This window comes from Podarcis filfolensis (genome assembly GCF_964270895.1).
Source record: "Podarcis filfolensis genome assembly, chromosome: 9".
Classification (NCBI taxonomy): domain Eukaryota; kingdom Metazoa; phylum Chordata; class Lepidosauria; order Squamata; family Lacertidae; genus Podarcis; species Podarcis filfolensis.
Window position 1 is genome coordinate 34,257,196 of NC_139610.1, and position 21,092 is coordinate 34,278,287.

General features: G+C 41.7%; 1 protein-coding gene across 4 annotated transcripts in view; it reads right to left on the minus strand.

The window, feature by feature from the left end:
• Positions 1–3,732: 3,732 nt before the first annotated feature.
• Positions 3,733–21,092, minus strand: part of TLL1 (tolloid like 1) — a 121,614-nt gene continuing 104,254 nt past the window's right edge. For 3 of the 4 annotated variants that reach the window (XM_083631105.1, XM_083631107.1, XM_083631106.1), the window contains 5 exons: positions 11,592–11,717; positions 10,710–10,837; positions 8,191–8,404; positions 7,413–7,663; positions 3,733–5,754 (listed from right to left, as the gene is read on the minus strand). In XM_083631105.1, the coding sequence (XP_083487231.1) occupies positions 5,620–5,754; positions 7,413–7,663; positions 8,191–8,404; positions 10,710–10,837; positions 11,592–11,717 (854 nt within the window). In that variant the 3' untranslated portion in view covers positions 3,733–5,619. Of the gene's footprint in view, positions 5,755–7,412; positions 7,664–8,190; positions 8,405–10,709; positions 10,838–11,591; positions 11,718–15,932; positions 16,053–21,092 lie in introns of all 4 variants that reach the window. The other variant, XM_083631108.1, reaches the window with a different exon arrangement.

Sequence of the window (21,092 nt, forward strand, 5' to 3'; positions counted from 1 at the left end):
ACTTTTTATAACACAGGTAATGACTGTGGAATATCAGTGCTGAAAAAAGGTCTGGGTTAAAAACAACAACAACAACAACAACAACCCAAAAACCACAGATGCAGTATTTCAAAAGAGTCTTACATCTGGAAAGGGGGGGAGAGCGAGGGAGAATGCTCTGTGGTCTACAGCCACAAATTGAAGAAACAGATTTATTTGTCCATTTTGGCATGATTTGACCATGAAGTATTTTGCTCAATACTTTGGAGATGTCAGCCATTCCGAGTAGATATTTCTTAACATCCTTACATTTCCCCCCACTTTTAATACTCTCCAGATCCTTGTAAACCATTTTGCTAGACAATGAGAACTTTCTTGTTCAGAAGTGCCTATAATTTATTGTTCTAAAACTAATAATAAATGTAAACTTTTATGTCGGGTTTGTGATATTTTAATCTCTTTCAAAAAGACACTCAAGACTGGATTCCTAAAGAAAACTTTATCTCCTATTTTAGGCTGGGCCATCACATGTGGAGAGTTCTTTCATTTCCCCCTCCCCAGCATGCTGTTTCAAATAGTGGTGAATATTTGTTAAAGCACCAATGAAGAAATATTTAAGATTAAGCATGACCTCAAAATTATATTTCCTTTCTATAATTCAAAACCAGCCTGAAGATCATGGGCCATTTTTCTACTGGTGCACAACTGCAGCCAAGTCTTAGGCAACAGACACCAAATGATGAAGTAGACTGCATTGCTGGTTAAGATGAGGTGCCTTTAGGTGTTGCCTGAATTCTGAGTACCATCCACTATCAGCCCCTCTTTATGGCAGTGCTACTGAATTCCTTAACTGATGGTCTGATCATGGCCTAACGAGAACAAAATACATGAAGTACTTTTAGATTTCTCAGTGTTTATCCAAAATATGCTGGTTGATTAATTAAACCAGTCACCTTACGGAATGTTAACAAGAGTTTCTTACCACCACCACCCCACTATCTCTTTTAAATGCATTACAGAGCTTACAATATAACCAACATTTTAATCATGGGAAATCTAAAGTCCTGGTCTTTACCAGGTCTCAGAAAACTTACAGCTGGAAGTTAGATGGAGTCCAATTAGAACAGGTTTTCAAATTTAAATACCTGGGAGTCTTTTTTCATTACAGTCTAAGCTGGAAGCCACAGATACAGTATTTACTAAACAAAGGGAAAACAATACTTTATACTCTACTCCAATTTCTTGCGGCCGACGGAGCCTCTCACATCCCTTCTGCATTGAAGGTATACCACGCAAAAGTGGTTTCCACCCTCTGTTATGCTGCCCCGCTCTGGGCCCCAGGGTCCAATTTAACATCACTGGGGACATTGCAGAATCAGTTTCTCCGTCGCCTTCTGAAACTCCCCATGTGTGTGAGCAACGCAGCCATACGTCTGGAGTTAAGGATTGCATCATTGGAGACTGTCATCTGGAAGCGAGACTTTGGCTATTGGCTGTCCAGCTGGCATAGGCTTCCCGACCATTACCTTTTTCAGTGCCTCTGGCGGGACGTCTTTGTCAATCCGTGGGTAGGAAAAATCCATGCCAAACTTCTGAGCATCGGAATTTCCCCAGCGGACTCCTTAAAGATGAACTTACGCTCAGCCAAAAGCCTTATTGAGCAAAGATTAGCGGACATTGAAAATCAACACAACCTCGCCAGGGGTGGGGGTGTCTGCTCCCCCAGGTATCACGGAATAACCCCACCACTTGGCCTTCCATCATACATGTCATCTCTTTCATCAGTACCACACCGACGTGCATTTATTCGTGCAAGGTTCAATGTCTTTCCATCGAACCTGCTGAACCACAGATTTTCCAAGGGTTTGGTGTCTCCGCTATGCGTGTGTGACGGGGAAACTGTTGAATCTCTTTCACATATAATGTTCAACTGTCCCCTACATAGCATAGCCAGGGCTAAATTCCTGGGTCCTGCTTTACTGCGCTTGGTTGGCAGGCCTGTTGAGTCACACGCCGCACTGCTTTTGCAGGATACAGATCCTTCTGTAACTCTGCAGGTGGCGAGATTTCTGAATGCGGTTATCTCACACTCAAAAACCACCAAAAAACAACAACAACATCAAAACTAATCGGACTGTTATGATGAGAGTGCATGTCGGAGTTCGTCTTCAGTTTTCCTTTTCTGTGATCCGTCCCTTGGAGCTCTCCTGGCCCCAAGCTGTCACTTGGCTCTGCTCAATGACCCACCCTTGCATCGTGGTGTTCACCTTCTGTTGTCGGATATATCTGTTTTTATGTCCCTGTGTTTTTATGTTTGTACATATTTTATGGGCTAATAGCCGTAAATAAATAAATAAATAAATAACCAACATTTAATAAGCAAAATAATAAACATTTTTGAGGATGAGAATTAAGCATAGGTTTTAACAAAATGTAGTTCAGCGACTGTATGTTCATATTCTAGGTCATGAATTTGAATCTAACACAAGGGTGGAGTGGTCAGTCTTTGGATCCTCAATGAAACACCCCCCAACCCTGCAGCCCTTGTCTCACCAACTTTGGACTTCTGACATCACTAAAGGTTGACAAGGGCAGAGCAGGGGAAGGCATGGACCTGAAGGAGCCATAGTTTCCTCAATCCCTTGACATGCCAACCCCCCCAAAATAGGGGAATACATCTGCCAGCCCTGGAATGGGAAGAATTCACTTCCCTCCCACTGGAGACAAAGGCAGGGGCATTGTTCAAACAACAAAAACAACTAAGAATAAATTTAAAAATTCTAAGTACAAGAGAAGCAGCAAAGCCCAATATAACTTGTCGGTAATGTGCTGCAGTTGAACGTCTTTTTTGTAGTAAATCCCTTTGCCTCCAGCCATCACTGCCCTTTGGAGGATTAAGTGCAACTGCAGAGAAGGTGTCATATTACTCAAAGTTATTTCTAATGGGGAAAGAGTGTCATCAAAAACGAGAAATAGGTTTCATGTTAAATTTTACTTAAGTGGATCATGACAAAACACAACCCGGGTCAAGATGGAGCGAAGGGTAATTTGTAGACTCTTGACATAATTGACATGGTAAAAAGCCTGTTCACAGCCTGCAAAGAACATTTTTGATGATAATTTCAACTACCCTTATACATGATAGCTACTGATGCATTCCATTCATATGAATAAAGAGAAAAGGAACTGCACGTACTAATTAAAGCAACTTTCTAAAAACAGTTAAAAGCTCCTAAAAACAGTAATATACTCTCAGAGTTTCCAGAGAACATTTGCCCATCAAATGCCTAGGTAAAGAAGAATGTTAATTAAATTTCTCCTAAAGGTTAATAGGGAAACTAAGGCACCTAACTCCACAATCAGGGAACCACCACCAAGAAGGCCCTGCCACAGGTCTTTTCCAACCAGACAACCTGCACCACTGTCTCCCAGAACCAGGAGAGGATTGAAAAGGGATGAGTAGAAGAACCCTCTACAAAGGTGCACAGCTCGTCGGGGAAAGGTTCGTAAATGGGGGGGAGAGGGAGTGGTCTTCTCTTGCTGCAATGGCTCTATAGAACACAGACCTGGGAACAGCTGCCTAGATGCTAGACTGGTGTGCATAGATATCCAGAGCTGTAGAAGTGACTGTAAGTGTTATCTTTGATGATAAACTCTCTGCTGTGTGCATTCCTTTGGCTAGGAGGCACGCTTGACATTTATGTTATTTGGAGGATGCAAGGAGTGATACAGAAACAACATACAAACAATGAGACCTGCACATGCTTAGTTTTATTTTAATATTATTTTTTTTAAAAAAAACAACAACACATTTATTAATGCCAGTGTATGATTGTGGTAAGGAAACAAAAACTAAGTGGTGTAGCAACCAGCATCAAATAATACCAAAATAGTTCTTTTAAATGAAACGTAACATTTCATTAGCTCTTGGATTCTTTATTGAAGTCCTGCTTATGAAACCTTTAAAGGAAGTTGCTACAGTCAATCCGAATTCTGGTAGAACTTGGCACATGAAATACAATTTACCTGTCCATCCGTACACAACACATCTCACTTTTTAAAGCACTCATTCATACATACTTACATGATGCATATACATTGTGACTAAAGCCATGTATGGCCTAAAGCACATACAATAGTTTCTCCTAAAAGTACTTATTTCTACATCAATAGGAAGTCCACTGTATTTACAACTGATGATCTTGCTCTGCAGATGGGAATTTGCTCGTGGATCACTTTTGTGAACACACACGTGAAATGTTCAAATTGTCAAGTTCTTTATCAAATCGGATGTATCTACAGAAAGATCTGTATGATCATGTGCAAGAATTCTAAGGCAATAATAGTAGTTGTTCCACAGGGCTAGTGCTGCCATTGCAATTATCTTTTTCACATGCTTAGAAAGTCTGTTCTTCTTAAGATGCAGCCAGGCATAGTGAGACATTCATGATCTGCAGATTGTTGGCTCAAAAGATCTAAAACATCTTGCGTTGTGGTTATTGTTTTTTTTAATAATATGTTCATGGAATAGCACCATAGAAATTATCTTTGCCATCACAAAAGTCTTATATCCAGAAAACACCCACCCACCCCCTTTGTCCCCAATTGCTGAGAAATACATTTTTGGAAACCAACTTTTTAATATTCATTTTTGACTGGTTTAAAATTAAAAAATAAAATGAAACCATTCACAAACATTTTCAAGGAAATGCTGAGCAGCAGCTCATTATGACTGAAACGAAATCCATTAACTGGTGTTTCGGATTATCCTGGCCCTGGTTACTTCTGTTGTTTATTGAATAAAGGTCCACAGCAGGCTTGTAAAAGACTCGTTCTCATGAGTACTTAGTGTAAAATTTAAGAGGTCAGCAGGTATGGAATCCTTCAGCAATAATAAACTCAATGTTCTCAGTAAATGACAACGTCCAAAGTCTGGATGTTCCCATAATGATGATGAATGTATAACGCTTCAGACATCCCAATATGTTGCTATGATCAACTCTCTAAAGTTTCAACGATTTCGCAGATGTAGTTTTCCAGTTTTCATGACATTAATGCTTTGGTGGGACAGATGAATTACGAGTGCATAATAATCTCAGAAGATCCCCCTCCCCTTTTTTTTCCTGACTTTTCTTTGCATTCACTGTATCTTGGATATATCACCAAAGCAATTAAAATAAGAAAAATATAAGGACAGCGTTTGTTTTTTTGAGTGCATGACCTGCAGAAGGTAGGCATTTCCCATCCCCCCTCCTGGACAGCAGTCACTTGTCAAGAGTCTGCAGGGTCCCTTTCCCTGGATCTTAACTGGTTGAGTATGCAGGCAACTATGACATTTGTCAAGCTGTGAGCAAAAAGCTCTTATAGTCTCCCTGGAAGCATGCAGCGCCCCTCCGCTGGCTTTGCAGAGACAGCCACGCCTGAGACCACACGTCATTGCTATAATGTCTATTCCTCTAGAATAGGAATATATTTAGCAGTGAGATGTTTCCTTCAGTTTGGACGCATGGTGTAAAAATGTTTGTTTACTAAGAATGTCAGTCTTTTTATTAAAAAAACAACACAAAACAAAACCCATTCCCCCCTCTCTCCGCAACAGTCACTCTTTCTGTCTCATTTTGTGGCCTAAGGGATCTTCTGTTATTTTTTGGTGTGAACACTGTCCTGATGTTTTATGCTTTTGTATCGTATATGGAATCCTTTCTTGTTGATTGTATCATCCGTGTGAAAATGAAGTAAAATAGAATCACCTGCCGAATAAATCTCTTCTTGCGGCTGCAGGGAAAGGGGAAAAAAAGGGGTTGCCAAGGTTACCATGAACACAGTTAAGCATGTTGCAACAATTAACAGTGTAGTCTTCCTTTCTCTAGACGAGGCCAGTCTGCTGATGTTTGTTCTGCTATCAACACTGAATGGAGTAGTGTTTTGAGAGCATGCTTGCTTCTGAGGCTCAAACTACACACCAAGCAGAGCTTTAGAATTCTGTGTTGTTGTTGCTGCTGCTTAAAACTAAAGCAGCCTGGAACCAGGCTACATATGATTGGGACAGTAATGGGTGTGTCGTTGCTGTTTTACACCTGTTTTTCAGTTCAGAATTGCTCTCCTCTTTGTGGTGAAAGGAACTTGGGAGGGCAACTTTGAGCTGAAAGGGGGAAAGAGGGAAAGAATTAGGCAGACACTCTCTGCTTAGCATACTTCGTCTGAAAGACAGCTTTGAGCTAAAAAAAAGTGAACAAAAATCATGGAAATCTATGTAGTTTGTGTCTATTTTTTGTCCTCATGACAAAATCTGTCTTTCTAGCTATTGATGCAGTACAGAAAATCCTTCCCTTTAGCAGATTTTCATTCAACGTACTACCTTTAAATTTAATTCCCTCCCTTTAATATATCATGATCTTTCTCTAAAGATTTGCAGTCCTCAGCTTTTAAGTATCCTATGAAATAATGTTTGTGGATGGCCCCAATTACTGTCATCACTTGCTTCAGCAATTCCCCACCCCCTTACATCAGTGTCTGAATACTGTGCACTCCAAACTCTGATACTGATACTTGCGCCATCTTGACTGAGGACCATGCTGAGAGATAACTATAGTTTCAAACTTCAGGTGCCCACCACTATGTTGTGCTACCAATAAGGCACATACTACACTTTCCCTTCCATTACACCCAACTAAAACTTTATTTGAAGAGTTTAGTTCCCCCTTGGAAGAGTTCTCTACTTGAAATAAACTAGCTCACATTGAAAAGTTCCTCCTAAGTTTCTCTTAATGTGGAAAACCCATGCACAGATCCTTCTGAAACTGTTGATTTTCATCTCTCAGAAAAAGTTCTTTAAAAGCAAGTTCAGGGAAATATAATGAATTTAGTATTGATTAAATATTAAATGAACTAGATGGCTTTCACGAAAGAAACACAAAATTGGATTTTATATCATGTCTTGCTTTTAGAATTCAGTGATGAAAGCAGAATGAATTTCTAAAATTCTGGGTTTTCTATGTATGTATAGCTCCTTTGCTTACTGTTTGACTTTTCTCACCTTGAAGAATAAAAGCAGCCTTGTCAAAACAGGTATTACTTAATTTTGTTAACTTCAATGAACATGTAGGTTATAAAGGCCAAAACACTGGCAGAAGTACAATATGTCCCTTTACATACACTTTGCTAAGCAGAAGCAGTGGGGCTTTGATACTTCTTTTTTTCTCAGATAGGGAACTCTATCACTGCACCACAACCTGCTTTTAAACTCAGAGGAGTTTTTTTTTTAAGCAGGTTGTGATAAGGTGTATAGGGGTGTGTTTCTATCTTCTGTATAGAGAAAGACAACAAAAAGTTGTTTGGGCATTAACGTCTATATTTCACATCCATAGATAGTCATTTTATTTATTCAAATTTGGAAGAGTCTTAATCATTGGAATAACTTCAAGATTACATACCCCTGATCCACAAAACCGACCAAGCCTCAGAGAAGTTGTATCATGACCGTCAAAGAGCTCTAGGTAGTCATAACCACAGTCTGCTTCTTCCTCCACCTCAAAAGTCTGAAAAGTTAACTCTATTTGGTAACCACGGTCTGATACTATTAGCCATTCACAATCCGCTTGAACTGGATAGTTGTTGTCACCAAATTGAGCATGAGAGTAGAGATCTCTTGCTTTGCTCTCAGCTTTCAGACGACCACCACACTCTGTGCAAAGTAAGGAAGAAAAAAACAAATATACACTTCTTTTGATCTTGTTTTAAAAGGAACCACACATAATTTCCCACCCTGTGTTTCTGAATCATGATGGTGGTAAGAATGATATTAGAACCACCGCTAGGGGCCAGTATAAACCAAGGAATTGAAATAACAAGGAACTAGAAATAATATTTGACCTGGAAAAAATAACAGACATTAGTATGTTGGCAGCTGCTTTTTCTAACAGAATTTTGAGTGTCTGAAGGATGCAATGTGCTTCCAGTGTTGAAGCCCCATATTTCATCTTCATTAAAAAGCACATTGGCTTCAACAAGATGGTCAATACTACCAGTTTTTGTTCCACTGATAATAAAAAGACGGAGGACATTAGAAGCACAGGCAATAATGTTGTATTAGGAACATATAACTAATATTTGCTCCCCTTTTTGCTTAATGGAAACGCAGCCCAGATTAAAATTTGGCCCCAAACAGTTTTAAACATTTAGAAACAAAAGTAGTGGGAATTATTTTCATACCTGTAGTGTGAGTAGCTTGGAAGCCTTTTCTCTGTACTGATGCATCAGAGACAAACCTAAGGAACATCTTATTTCCAGTAGCGACAAGGGGATCTGGTATCTTACTTCCACACAAACGTCCAAGAATTGGTGACTTCTCCGTTTCCCCATCAAAAACTTCCAAATGGTCGTAGGCACATTCTTGATGTTGCTCAATTTCAAACTCATTAAAAACCTGAAAAGTTTAACAAAGTATTGATCCTTTGCGTCAGGTGTGTTCTGAATGTGAACCTGAGGCCAGGTCCATGCTATAGTTTTGCTACTCTGGGCATTTAGGATTTTTAATGGCATGCAACTTTTATTAGTGTAATAATGAACTAGCAAAGAAAGTGGGGTGGATCCAGACTCTCCTGTGGTTGTGGTAGCCTTTCCTAAAAGAATAGGAAGGAGCCATTTTTGCCCATTTCTCCTTCCAGAGAGTCCCTCAACCATCTGGAGCAGATGGGTGGGGGTACAGGGAGCTGAAAAGCCAGCACAGAATCTACACAAAATGTCTCCTTTCCTGGATTGCCAAAGGGATTCCTCCACCAGATCAAAAGTCTTCTGTGGTCAGAAGGTTCTCATTGAATGCAATTGTACCATCACAGCAGAAGTTAGTCTGTCTTTAAAAAACAATACCAAAACCTTGTGTACTAAATTAAATGTTAAATAAGAGACTCATTCAGGACAATCCTGTACATGTTTACTTAGATGTAAGCCCCACTGTGGCCAATGGGGCTTACTCTAAGAGTGTTTAGGGTTGCAACCTGAAAACTATTTATGAAAAGGCCATTTCACATCAGTTTTAAAAAGAAAGAAGGTTCCCTTTCATGCTTCTTCTGACGCATGCCTGGCATGGGCTTTCCCGCATCTTTTTCCTCGCTTTCCTCTCTCCTGCCCCAGTCCCATCAGGCAGAGAGCAGGAGCATCTGCGGAACTTTCCAGTACAGCAAGGCAATATATTCAGAGGCAATATTTAAAAGTGACGAAACCAAACAAAAGTCAAGTGGAGAGCAAACAGAACTGCTGTCGCGTTGTGTCTGGGACAATAAAGCAGCTCTAATCTACTGAATCCCCAGTGGAAGCCATCCAAAGTACAATGTGATGCCAGTTTATGTTAACAGCTGGCCTTGAGGAACTTCATGTAGCTCAAGTGCCGAAGTTTTGGCAGTGGAGAGAAAACAGTCAGAATAATCACAGAGCTCTGCAAACTGAAACACCGATACTTTCCTGGCTTTTATTTTTTAGGAAGATTAGGCATCTGTAATAGAAGGAAACTGCAGATGCACCATAAAACAGCTGTACAACTATCCCAGTTGCTACTCATAAATTTTGTTCAACCAGACTATTCTCATATGACCAAGTATTGTGCTATTTGGCCTCTCGTGGATACAGAAAAGCTCCACAAGAAGCTGGTTAAAAACAGGACTCATTCCATCCAAACTGAGAGCTAGGTTGCGTTTTAATCTAAAAGGTGCTGTATTGCACTGTGCTTAAGGATTCGCTCATCTGAATGGTAATGAGAAGACAATCTTCTCTTGTCTAAATTACACATGCAGTACATGAGAATAGTACTTGTAGAAAATAACCCCTAAAAAAAAATGTTTCATAGAATCAGAGTTGGAAGGGACTCTGAGGGTAATCCAGTCCAACCCCCTGCAATGCAGAAACATCCAGGTGGCCCATATAGGAATCATATCCGTGACCTTGGTATAACAAAACTTTCACACTCTTTCTAAAGGAGACCATAATGGGGATCTTTCACAATCATAACTCTCATCATTCTAAAGTATTGGTAGTCAGTGCCGGATTTATGTATAGGCTAAGTAGGCTGAAGACTAGGGCCTCTAAATCTAAGGGGCCTCGCCAGCCCACCTGCCCCCCAGCAGGCAGTCTCCTCTCTCCCAAAATTGCAAACCCAAGACTTCATGCAAGGGCAGGACAACTCAGGCCCAGCAACTATAAGGCTCAGGGCTAGCCAGTGGGGCCCAATTTGAAACTCTGGGGCCCAACTTGAAATGTTTTGTGGGGCCCCAGTTCACAGCCAAAGTCTGCAGAATCTTAGAGATATAAATAAAATCCATCTAGATTGCCCTGGTGTGTGGGGCTCCTTAGGAGCGGCCCGCAGGGCCCAATTTGGCCCAATTGATCCAATTGCCCTAAGGCCAGCCCTGATGAGACTGTGCAGGGGTTGGACTGACAAGCCCTGCCCCATCTAGGTCCCTGTTGCCACTATTCAGAGTACAGACTCCAGAGCTAGCAGGCTCAGAGTCAACAACCAGCTGTGGTAGTGTGTTGTCTGTGATTGACAGAAGTTGGATCCCAGCAAGATCCCAAGGTCCACAGGTTCCCCATCATGGTGTGAAGGAAACTTTACAACCTGGACGTGTATATTTAACCATCTGCCTTCAACCATGACTCATCTTAATCTTAAAACAACATTGCGATCATCTACAGGTGAACTGCAAAGGGCTTTTGCTCATAATATGGAAGCTACTTACTATTTTGATTCTGTGACCAGGAGTAGCACTGATTTCCCATGTGCATTCCTTCCTGCTCGGATATTTGTCAGGCCAGTTAGGGCTTGTGATAATTCCATTGGGACTATGGATCTTTTGTTCACACTCGGCTGCATCAATAATTGACAGAAAGACTGAGTGAGTCTGAATGAACATGTATACCATGTAAACAGAAAAGCATCACTTCATGGCAATGGCAAAATTGTCTGGAAGTTAATCCAGGGCTAGTAATCCTCCTAATTTCATGGTCACCACCATCACCACTTACAAACTAATTATTTAGTCTAACAATAGTTGTAGTTTAGCATTTGGCTTTGTGTTTATGGCAGTGTCCACTACAAATTATACAGAACTTTTCTATAATGCACCTTGCAACAGGTACAAATGCCCAAATGGCTTGGGCAGCATTCAGGCAGAACTTGTTTTCCTGATGTTTCCTTAAGAGATATCAGCCACATTTTATGTGATCTTTCACAGCGTGTAAAAGCAGCTTCTGGAAATCTGGTGGAAACTATTGGAAATTTAGAGCATATTTCTGTGTTATGTTTTTCTGGGGGGGGGACTTGTTTGCAACACCCCAAAAACCATGGGAGGTTTGTGCTGTAATCTCACGTGGCAAAATTTGGGGTGGTAATCCCAGTATACAGTTCTTTTTTGCCATGTTAAAATTTAGCGCAATGTGGCAGTATATCTATCAAAAAGCCACAATTGCATAACGCACTATAAAAAGGTCCTTATTAATTGAGACAGGAAGCATGAGTATTATTACTAGTAAAAGTAACACAATAAACCCCATGTCTGAATGCAGGCTACATCTGGCAAAGCTTTCAAAGTAAGCAGCTCTTTCATACTACTGCTTCTTACCTTCCTTGCAGTCGTGTTTGTTTTCATGTAGCACAAATCCATTGCGACATTGACATACATAGCTTCCTACAGTGTTGATGCATTCATGCTGGCAGCCACCATTGTCTTTAGAACATTCATCCTTATCTACAAGATACACAGGACATTTGTTGTGAGTGGAATATCTTCCTCCAGTTTCCAGAATAAGGTATACAACGGTTTAGTTACGTTTAAGTCCAGAAAAGGGAAAAACCAAGGCACTCGTTTTATCCTCCTTTGTATTTCCATTCATTGCTCAACCTGCAACCTAGTGCAATGGCCATTCTCAAGCAAATCATTAACACCCAGGCCAACAAACCGCTGCCCATATTTAATTTTTAGTGCAAAGCCCAAAATGCCTCCCCACTCTTACAGCTCCACCTTCAGGCCACAAAACTGGAGAGGCATTGGGAAATTCCCCTCATCCTGAGGGGAAGCAAAATAAATTCTAGAAATAAACAAGGGACTATGGCTTTACCAAGAAGAGAAGGGTCAATGAAGGTCACCATAATTTCCACCACAATGCCTTTTGAATGACACTACAGTGATACCTTGGTTTAAGAACAGTCCTGTTTAAGAACGATTCAGTTTACGAACTCCGCAAAACCGGAAGTAGCGTCTTGGTTTGCGAACTTTACCTCGGTCTAAGAACGGAATCCAAAAGGTGGAAGGGTACCGGAGGCGGGAGGCCTCATTAGGGAAAGCACGCCTCAGTTTAAGAATGGTTTTGGTTTAAGAACAGACTTCCAGAACGGATTAAGTTTGTAAACTGAGGTACCACTGTACATCCAAGTGAGGCATTTGGGAGAAGATGGTGCCATCTCAGTAAACACCCTGCTCTGTGAGCATCTAGAATTTCTTATTCCTGATCCCCATGCTCTATTTTATTTCTCTCATTTCATCCTGACCCCACCCATTTTTGTGAGGGGGAGGGGTGGCACATAAGAGAAAAGACTCTCTGAGGGGAAAATGGGCCCATGTCTATAATTTTAAATTATAACTAATTTTCTTTTTTCCAACAATGTTTCACCAGCAGGTGTGGCAGCATCTGAGTTTATGTTGGGTGTTCGACAAAACCTCCCCTTGCTTTACAGTCCCAAATAGGAAGCAAAAACATTGCTGATTAATCCTCTGAAGGGCTGCATTTGGCTTCGTGGGTCACGACTCGTGCAGTTCTAATCAGTACTATTTAGATGCACGCAACAAAACAAAACAAAAACAAAAGTATTGGATTTATACCAGTGGCATTTTGGCAGCAGTACCAAAAGTGAGACGACATAAAATTAGGCTGAGCAAGATTCCAAGCTCAGCACATGCTGGTACTTCTTAATAATACATTGTGATTTATTACAGTTTTTCCCTCTCGAGACAGTGACAAAGGCGCTTTGATCGCAATGAATCTGGACATGGCATAACACCTTAAAAAGCAAAACATATTTAAACAGTACATGAAAGAAATAGATGTTATGTATTGCAGGAAAATCTGCAACATGGCAGGCAGTAGTACCCTGTTTGCTGAGTAGTAATCCTCTAAAAAAGCTTTTAGTGTGTTAGGCGTTAAGCGGGGTGGGGGTGGGGGTAATGTGAGCTGAACTAAACAGCATAAAAATTCATTTGCAAGGAGAAAAGCCAAACTAGATTAACAGGCAGTCATTCCAGCAAGACAGAGGCATCTGCTGCCCCCATTCAGCTGTTATTATTTTAGGTGGGGCTGATCCATTAAATCAAAACTGGCAAGACTTATTTCTGAAACATATTCAAAATGACACACCACACTAGATGTTTGTAAGGCCCTCTCTTTTCAGCAAAGCTAAAATAATCAGAGTTGTTGATGGTTAGATCAGAGACTGGAGGACAGTGGCACAGTGGAGGCAGAATGAAAAGAAGCAGAGCTCCAGGACTTTTCTCAGAGCAGGAATGACAATGTCTTCTACTGGAGTGCTAAAGTGACCAGCAGGCCTTCCTTGCCATGCGGCGATAACAAGGCTTTCAAGTTCATTAGCTGCAGATTAGTATAGAGGAACAGATTCACACAGAGAATGAAGAAGCTCATCAAGCTGGGGGGGGGTACCTCTTTCTTTTTACTCGGATGAGGCTCCTACTTCATGCCAGCCGTGTAAATTGTGACACTTATTTGCGAGATGGCTGGTATTTCTGGTTGAAAGTGAAAGGGCTGCATTTCAGCTGGCCAAAGGTGTTTTGTTAAAGCTCGATGTGTTTTACAGATGGAACAAAAGCAGCTCAGCTGGTGGGGCAGAGCCGCAATGATAACTTCTGGGCAGCGTCATCACAGCTACGTGCCAAGAGGGAGAGGTGGCAGAGAGCTCAGGACTGTGCGGTCACACTGGCAAAGCCATTCTGGCACTGCTGCCAGTGTGTGCCCACACAGCCCTGACTCCCTGACACTTCACCCCCTCTCCATTCCAACAAGTGGCAGCAACATACCTGCCAAGAAGGTGGCTTTGCAACTGAATGCCACTGGCTGAGTCACTTCTGAAATTCAACCTATACAGTGTGAAGTGAGCCCCACTGAGTTCAACTGAGCTTACTCCTAAGGACACTATGCATAGGATTGCAGTGACTGTGACTGGGTATTAAGCTACGTATTGAAAAGTGTGTGTGTGTGTTTAGGTGCAATGCATTAATTGCATTTTAGGACTCTCCCTGGGGTAGTATGGCTAATAGGGGCTGGATATAGCACTACAATGCTGTTACAGAAATGCAGATTTAGGGAGGCAAAGCCCTCCCCTCCATTAGGACACAGTAAAGGAAGTGTTATTGTCTGAACAAGACCAGCATGCAGTTATTTTACGTCATAGTTGGTACAGCCAAAATCACTGCACATGCACAAGCTGCCCTTTACCATCAGTTTCTGGCATCAGCTTTTTATTTGCCCTGTGTTCTTTGTCCCTCTTCTTTAACTGAAACTGTGTACAGTAATCCAAAGGAACAAAACAGCTGTATTGTCCAGCACTCCAACATCCTTCATGCTGAAATGTATGACCCACACAGACTCCTCTTCAAGAAGCTTGGAGGGATTTCACACATCATCAGTTATTGGAAATAACTCTCTCTAGTACTCCTTTTCCTGCAGGTATTTTCTCTCTCTCTCTCTCTCTGTTTCACCACGTGGGGAAGCCTTTGTAAAAAGTACACAGGATTCTCACTTCCTGGCGAGAGTCCCTTCTATAAGCTAACAACACTAGCTTTGTGTCACCCTACAACAAAACAAAGAAAAGGGACCACGTTCTATGCAAAGTTTCTGCTGGCCCAATAGAAATGTGGTCTGCCAGCAGGTTACTGACTTGCGGGGTTCTGAAAACGTTAACTAATCTAAATGCTAGACTGCAATTTAATTAAATAGAAATGTGCCATTTACATTTGTGATCGTGCAAGGATCAGGAAAGCCAGCATCCGAAGAGCCCCTGTGTATACCCAAGGAAGCCTAGAAGGCTGTGATGCATGCAAAGAAACACTACATGCAGACTTTGGACTCCAGCCAAAACAAATGAGCATTAGTTGGTGGAAAGATTCCAACTTAGACTGTTGAAGTTCATCCTGAACCCTAGAGCAACAATACAGATATACCTATTTTGTGTGAGAAAGCTTGCTTTTTATCTCTTTAGAAAGCAAACCTGTGACAAACTCTCTCCTGCAAAAGGTAATGGGAAAGGCAAACAGAGAACTGACCAGGGAATGGTGACCTGCCTAGCATTTCTTCTCCTTAACAAGCAGTTGTCTAACAAACCAGTCAAATGTATAGAAAGTGAGCTCAAAAGTACTTATTACAAATAGCAGGTCCATGAATAAAGAGCTCTAATTTCTCAGAGGCTATCAAAGCCCTCTCTGCTCAATCAAAATACCTGAAATGGAAAAGTCATGTTTGTGTATATTCCGTCAAAAGCTGTTTTGCTCAAGGTATATCTGCTTTATTGAAACAAATCTTTTGTTCCCTCTCTAACGGTGTTGTATAATGATCACAGGACAGAAAGTGAAACTTCAGCAGAATACAATAGTTTGGCACGGTTAGTGAATGGTGCAGCAAAAGTCTTATCTACATTTTACATAAGCCAGTGTAGATTTTCCATCATGTGCATTCCAAATTGAAAATCTTAGAAGGGGGGAAAAATTAGTGATTAGTTAGAGAAACAAATGTTTTGCTGACTAAATGCAAACCATTTGTTGTGCTCAAGAGATGGAACTCTGTCTCCCAGTTTTGAATGGATCCTTTTTGTATTTCTCTCTGTCAGTAATTATAAAAGGGAAAGATCCATTCTCAGCAATATGTTAGATTTTAACCATTCACAAGACATAAGGTCATACCTCTGAGACCCTCAGAGGCCAGTCTGTGAATTATACGTACTTGGCCTGAAGGGGCAACCTCTATCAAGTCCTTGCATGATTCAAAAACAAAAATTTTCTCCTTGCAGGCAGCTCTCTTGTCTGTAGGAAAAAATGTACCAGGATGGCACCAAAAATGAGTGACTGAGTGAGTCTTCAAACATCAATCTGCTCAAGGGCAGTTTCATTATAACTTTTCATCTGTTTATAGTAACATGATCATCGCTATTCTACAATCCCACCTCCTCTGCCAATATACAGTCATATAGGACAATAAAATGAATTCATTTTCAGAATGGAACAAAACCAATTATAGAAAACTGATCATACAAAGAACAAATGTCACTGGAACACTGGAACTTTAGCGGTTAAACAATGTCTTTCAGCTTGGAATTAAACAAACTAATTAATAAGATGTTTCTGTTGTTGCTGTTTTAAAGAATTAAACTTCTAATACTTCATTTATTTATAAAAGTTTCTTTTTTGGGGGGTGAAGTAGAATTCTGTGTTTACTCTGCTCTGAACCCACTGCAGTCTATCATGTGTTAATATTTCTTCTTATGTATCCAATGATCCTCTAGATTTGGTTTCCTAGTATATTTTTTCCTATTAAAACTTTCGCAGACTCTGGACTTTGAAGCTGTCACTCAGTGTCAAACTGGACTGCAATGCAGGGGATCTATTATTAGGATTTTCTGTGGGTTATTCTGAAGTTTGAAGGTCTTGGGAGGATTTTATTGACGCCATGTTAGTTGGGTAGAGGGATTCAACCCTTCTATCTCAGCTATTTGCTCTGTATAAATACACCCAGAGCTGCTATTCACACTGAAAGGGAAAATACGGAGGGAACCTTTTTCCCCATATGAGCGAATAATAGCTTATGGTAGAAGGGTTTAAATCAGGAAAATGAAAGTTGAAAAGGGTTAAATCCCCACCCCTAGTGCTATAGTCCCAGGCCAATTCTGCCATCTTCTTTGTTCTAATCAAAAAATTCTATTGATCCCATGATTCTGTTTCCTAACTGAGCTGTAGAAATCCAACCAGATGGGCATGTTTTCATATAATTCACCTTTCCAAATTAAATATTTTTTTTATTCTTTATGATTCATAGGATCTTTATTTCATCACTATCAGCACATACACTACAACAGTCACAATAATAGTCCTTCAGAACCTGACTTCAGTGGCCTGATAAGCATCCTGACTTCTAACAAATGACTTCTAACATATGAACTTACACTGCCTCTTGTAAGCATAAAGTCATCTTTGTATACACTGTTAGATATTTTTCAAAAGATGTCAGTGCTTTAAATTAGTATCCTGAATATGCCATCTGTATATTTCTCATAGCGTGTTTTTGGCCTAGAAGGTGCTGAATGTAGCCAAGAAAAGATTGCCAATGGTGTTATTTCAGTGGGAATGTTTAGCTATATTCATACTATAGTAGCAGTTATTCAGCTCTCCATTCAGCATTGATGTCCAGGAAATGCTATTTCCAACAGCGTCTGGCGTACAGGATTAGATTATGCTATCAACGCTACTAATTATTTATGTTAAATTGTTAGTGAGATTCAGTAATCACTTGAACAGTCCCACTGCCCTCAGCTGCATAATCGTCTCCTACGCTCTTCAATGGCTCCACCCATTATCTCATTTTTGTCTCTATGCCTGGAAATTCCAGAATGCCTACCCACAGTCTTTTCTAGAAAATTCCTCCCTCCGAAAAATCAGTTTTCCCCTGAAGCTCTTGGCTTAGGGGCCAATCCTTAGGGAGTGATCAGATACGCTGAGCTGAGCAGCTTAGCATACAGCAGATCTCTACCTCAGGGGGTTCCCCAATCCTGGAGGTAAACTGGGGGTGGGTGAGACTGGAGGGAGCAGACTTACAATGGATCCCAAGTCTGTTTAGCTTGGTCACATGACCTGGCAACCCAGTCTAAACTAAGCTACCCAAAAGGGTGGTGTAACTCAAAACACACAATGGACGTCAGTGGAGGGGCCTGATCCTCAGGAGCAGGCTCAGCTGGCAGCCCTGGCCACACTGCCATGACAGACAACTCAGGATTTGTTATAACTCCCGGCCAATTGCACAGCCAGAACAGCAGGATATAAGCTGCACATCTCCCAGCCTCACTTCACTTTACTTCAGTCTTCCTGCAATAAGGTGTAGCCCACTCAGGAGAGGGGCTCAGGCACTTTGCGCTTGGGGAATCCGCTCCACAAAAACCGGACACTTTGAGCAATTGTCTAACAGAGACCAAACACCCCAGGAATGGAAACAATGTGTTTATGCTAACATGTCTCTTCCAAGCTTCTTTTCCCAGGAGTAATGGGGCAGCTGCAGTCTAGAGCAGGGGTAGGCAACCTAAGACCCAGGGGCCGGATGCAGCCCAATCGCCTTCTCAATCCGGCCCATGGATGGTCTGGGAATCAGCATGTTTTTACATGAGTAGAAGGTGTGCTTTTATTTAAAATGCATCTCTGGGTTATTTGTGGGGCATAGGAATTCGTTCATTTCCCCCCTCAAAATATAGTCCAGCCCACCACATGGTCTGAGGGACGGTGGACTGACCCATGGCTGAAAAAGGTTGCTGACCCCTGGTCTAGAGAGTCAGGAAGGAGTCATAAGGAGTTGCAGCCATGGAGACAGAAAACAACATCAGACTAGGAGGGGGATCCCCAGGAGATGCCTCAACAACACCCCAGTTCCTTATGTGGATGGCCAGTAATAGCCATCCTCTGCAGTGGTCAGCCCAACCTTCCAAACAGCCCCGCAGCGCCCAGGACTACTGGTTACTCTGGGGTGTGAGAAATGCCAAGCCCCCACCCCAAACACAAACACCACCCAGTGGCGTAGCGTGGGTTGTCAGCACCCGGGGCAAGGCAAGTAATTTGCGCCCCCTAACCCGTGGATTTGCGCCCCCTAACCCATGGATTTGCGCCCCCTAACCCGTGGATTTGCCCTAACCCCAGATGTTGCGCCCGGTGCGGCCCCCCCCCCTGCACCCCCCACGCTACGCCACTGACACCACCTCCCTGCCCTGACTACTACATGCTTTGGAATTGCTTTGCAGGGGATCTAGAGTACCAGGACACCATGGATACATGGAGGGGTTGACAGTCCCAATGGGACTTACTTCCCATAACTTTAGGATTTCAGCCTGCCATGTTGAATATTGTTTAAACTTCAGAAATGAGCAAGTATTTTCTGAAAGGACATTCAAAATTTAACTCACTGTGAGCATTTGGTGTATAAAGCCATCATAAAAGAATCCAAACAATTTGTTGTAGTAAAAGAAGAAGCTAACTTCATCAGATGGGCCAGTCTTCTGTGTTTTGCAGAAAATACATATACAGTGGTACCTTGGTTATCGAACTTAATCCGTTCCGGGAGGCCGTTTGACTCCCGAAACCGTTTGACAACCAAGGTGCGGCTTCCGATTGGCTGCAGGAGCCTCCTGCAGTCAAGCAGAAGCCATGCTGGACGTTCGGCTTCCGAAAAACGTTCGCAAACCAGAACACTTACTTCCGGTTTTGCAGTGTTCAGGACAACCAAGGTACAACTGTACAGACATTTCTGTGTATAGCTAGGAAATACAGAACCATCGTGTTAGTTCATCTATGAATCTCTCATTTAATTGTGAGCTTTCTAAGATGAGTTTAGGGGAAGGGGAAGTATGGAATGGTGGGTAAGCAATATTATCATCACAGGAAGGGGTAAGAGACACTTGATGTCTTGCTCCTGCTCAGCCAACCCTCAACAGAGATTTGAGTAGCTATGTTGACCTGTCCTCTCATCTGGCGGTGCCATTATTTAAGGCCATATCCAACCACTGTAAAAGAACTCTGATCATGGACAAAGTTTGCTAGGAGACCCTGTCCTAACTCAGCTTTCCCTGCTTGGGTTTTCTTCTTTTGCAAAGCACCAGATGAGGTTGGAGGGAAGGGATGTGTGGCAGTAATCCATAGAAAAAACTGTAAATTTCACCAGGAAACCAATCCAAATGTAGTAGCTGGATGTGAGGATTTGCATTTGATGCTGGGTTGTAGGAAAAGGAGATCTTGTTAGTGTACCACCTACTGCATTGCCAACCACCTCCCTCACTGAGCTGGCAGAGGTGGTTTTGGAGTACCCCAGAATATTAATCTTGGAGGACTTCGATATCCATGCCAATTCTGTTTTGCCTGGGCCAGCTCAGGACTTCATGGCCACCATGACAACCTTGAGGCTGTCTCAATTCATTGTGTCAGAAACACATCATAGGGAATTGCAAGGGATATAGTGGTTAGGGCAGGGGTTGTTTGTCATCACGTTGACATGGATGGACCCCAGTGAAGTTTGAACTGGTAGTGACTAACCCTCCCTGCAGGGGCAGGTGTACAGGCTGATCTGCTCCCAGAGACTGATAGAATCTGGTGGATTCTTGAATGTTCTAGGGAATTTAGCAATGCCTGGCTTAGATGTATAGTTATTAAACTCTGCTTTGCTTTAATGGCTCGATGGTGGCAATCCAAAATGGCAAGCTACAGCAATGTAATATCCCTTTTGACCACCTACAGTACACAATAAATCAGAATAACACTGAATATAAACATTTAACTGTAAGTAAATAAAGTTCTTTATAAGTCTCCATGAACCAAAGCACATATTAATCTGAGTCTGAGATTTTCTTTCCTGGTCTGCTAACTTTTCTAAACAATCATAATTATTTTAAGAAACCCGCCCTTCAGGTCTGCAGTCCTTTAACCTTCTTGTCTTTACAAATTATAACTTCTGTCAGGTTACTTATCTGCTTTCTTGAATTTCTAAGTAACAACACACAGGCTATAGTAAATCATCCAGCTATTAGCGAAGCCGACCAGAGTGGAAACACCTTTACCTGCACTTACGCTAGATAACATTTTATCAAAACTACAAGGGGGAAACTGTTGCAGTTAATTAAATATTGCATTCTTAAGGAGCACAATCCATTGAGATATTCCCCTGCTCAAGTTCCAATGATATATATGGGAGCTGCTTAAGAGCCCCGCAAAAAAGTTTCAACAGTGGATCTCCGCTGTAATCTGTGGTCAAAGCCTTTAGGGTAACATACAAACATCACTTTGGAACAGGCAATCATTTTGAGCAGAAACGTTTTAAAA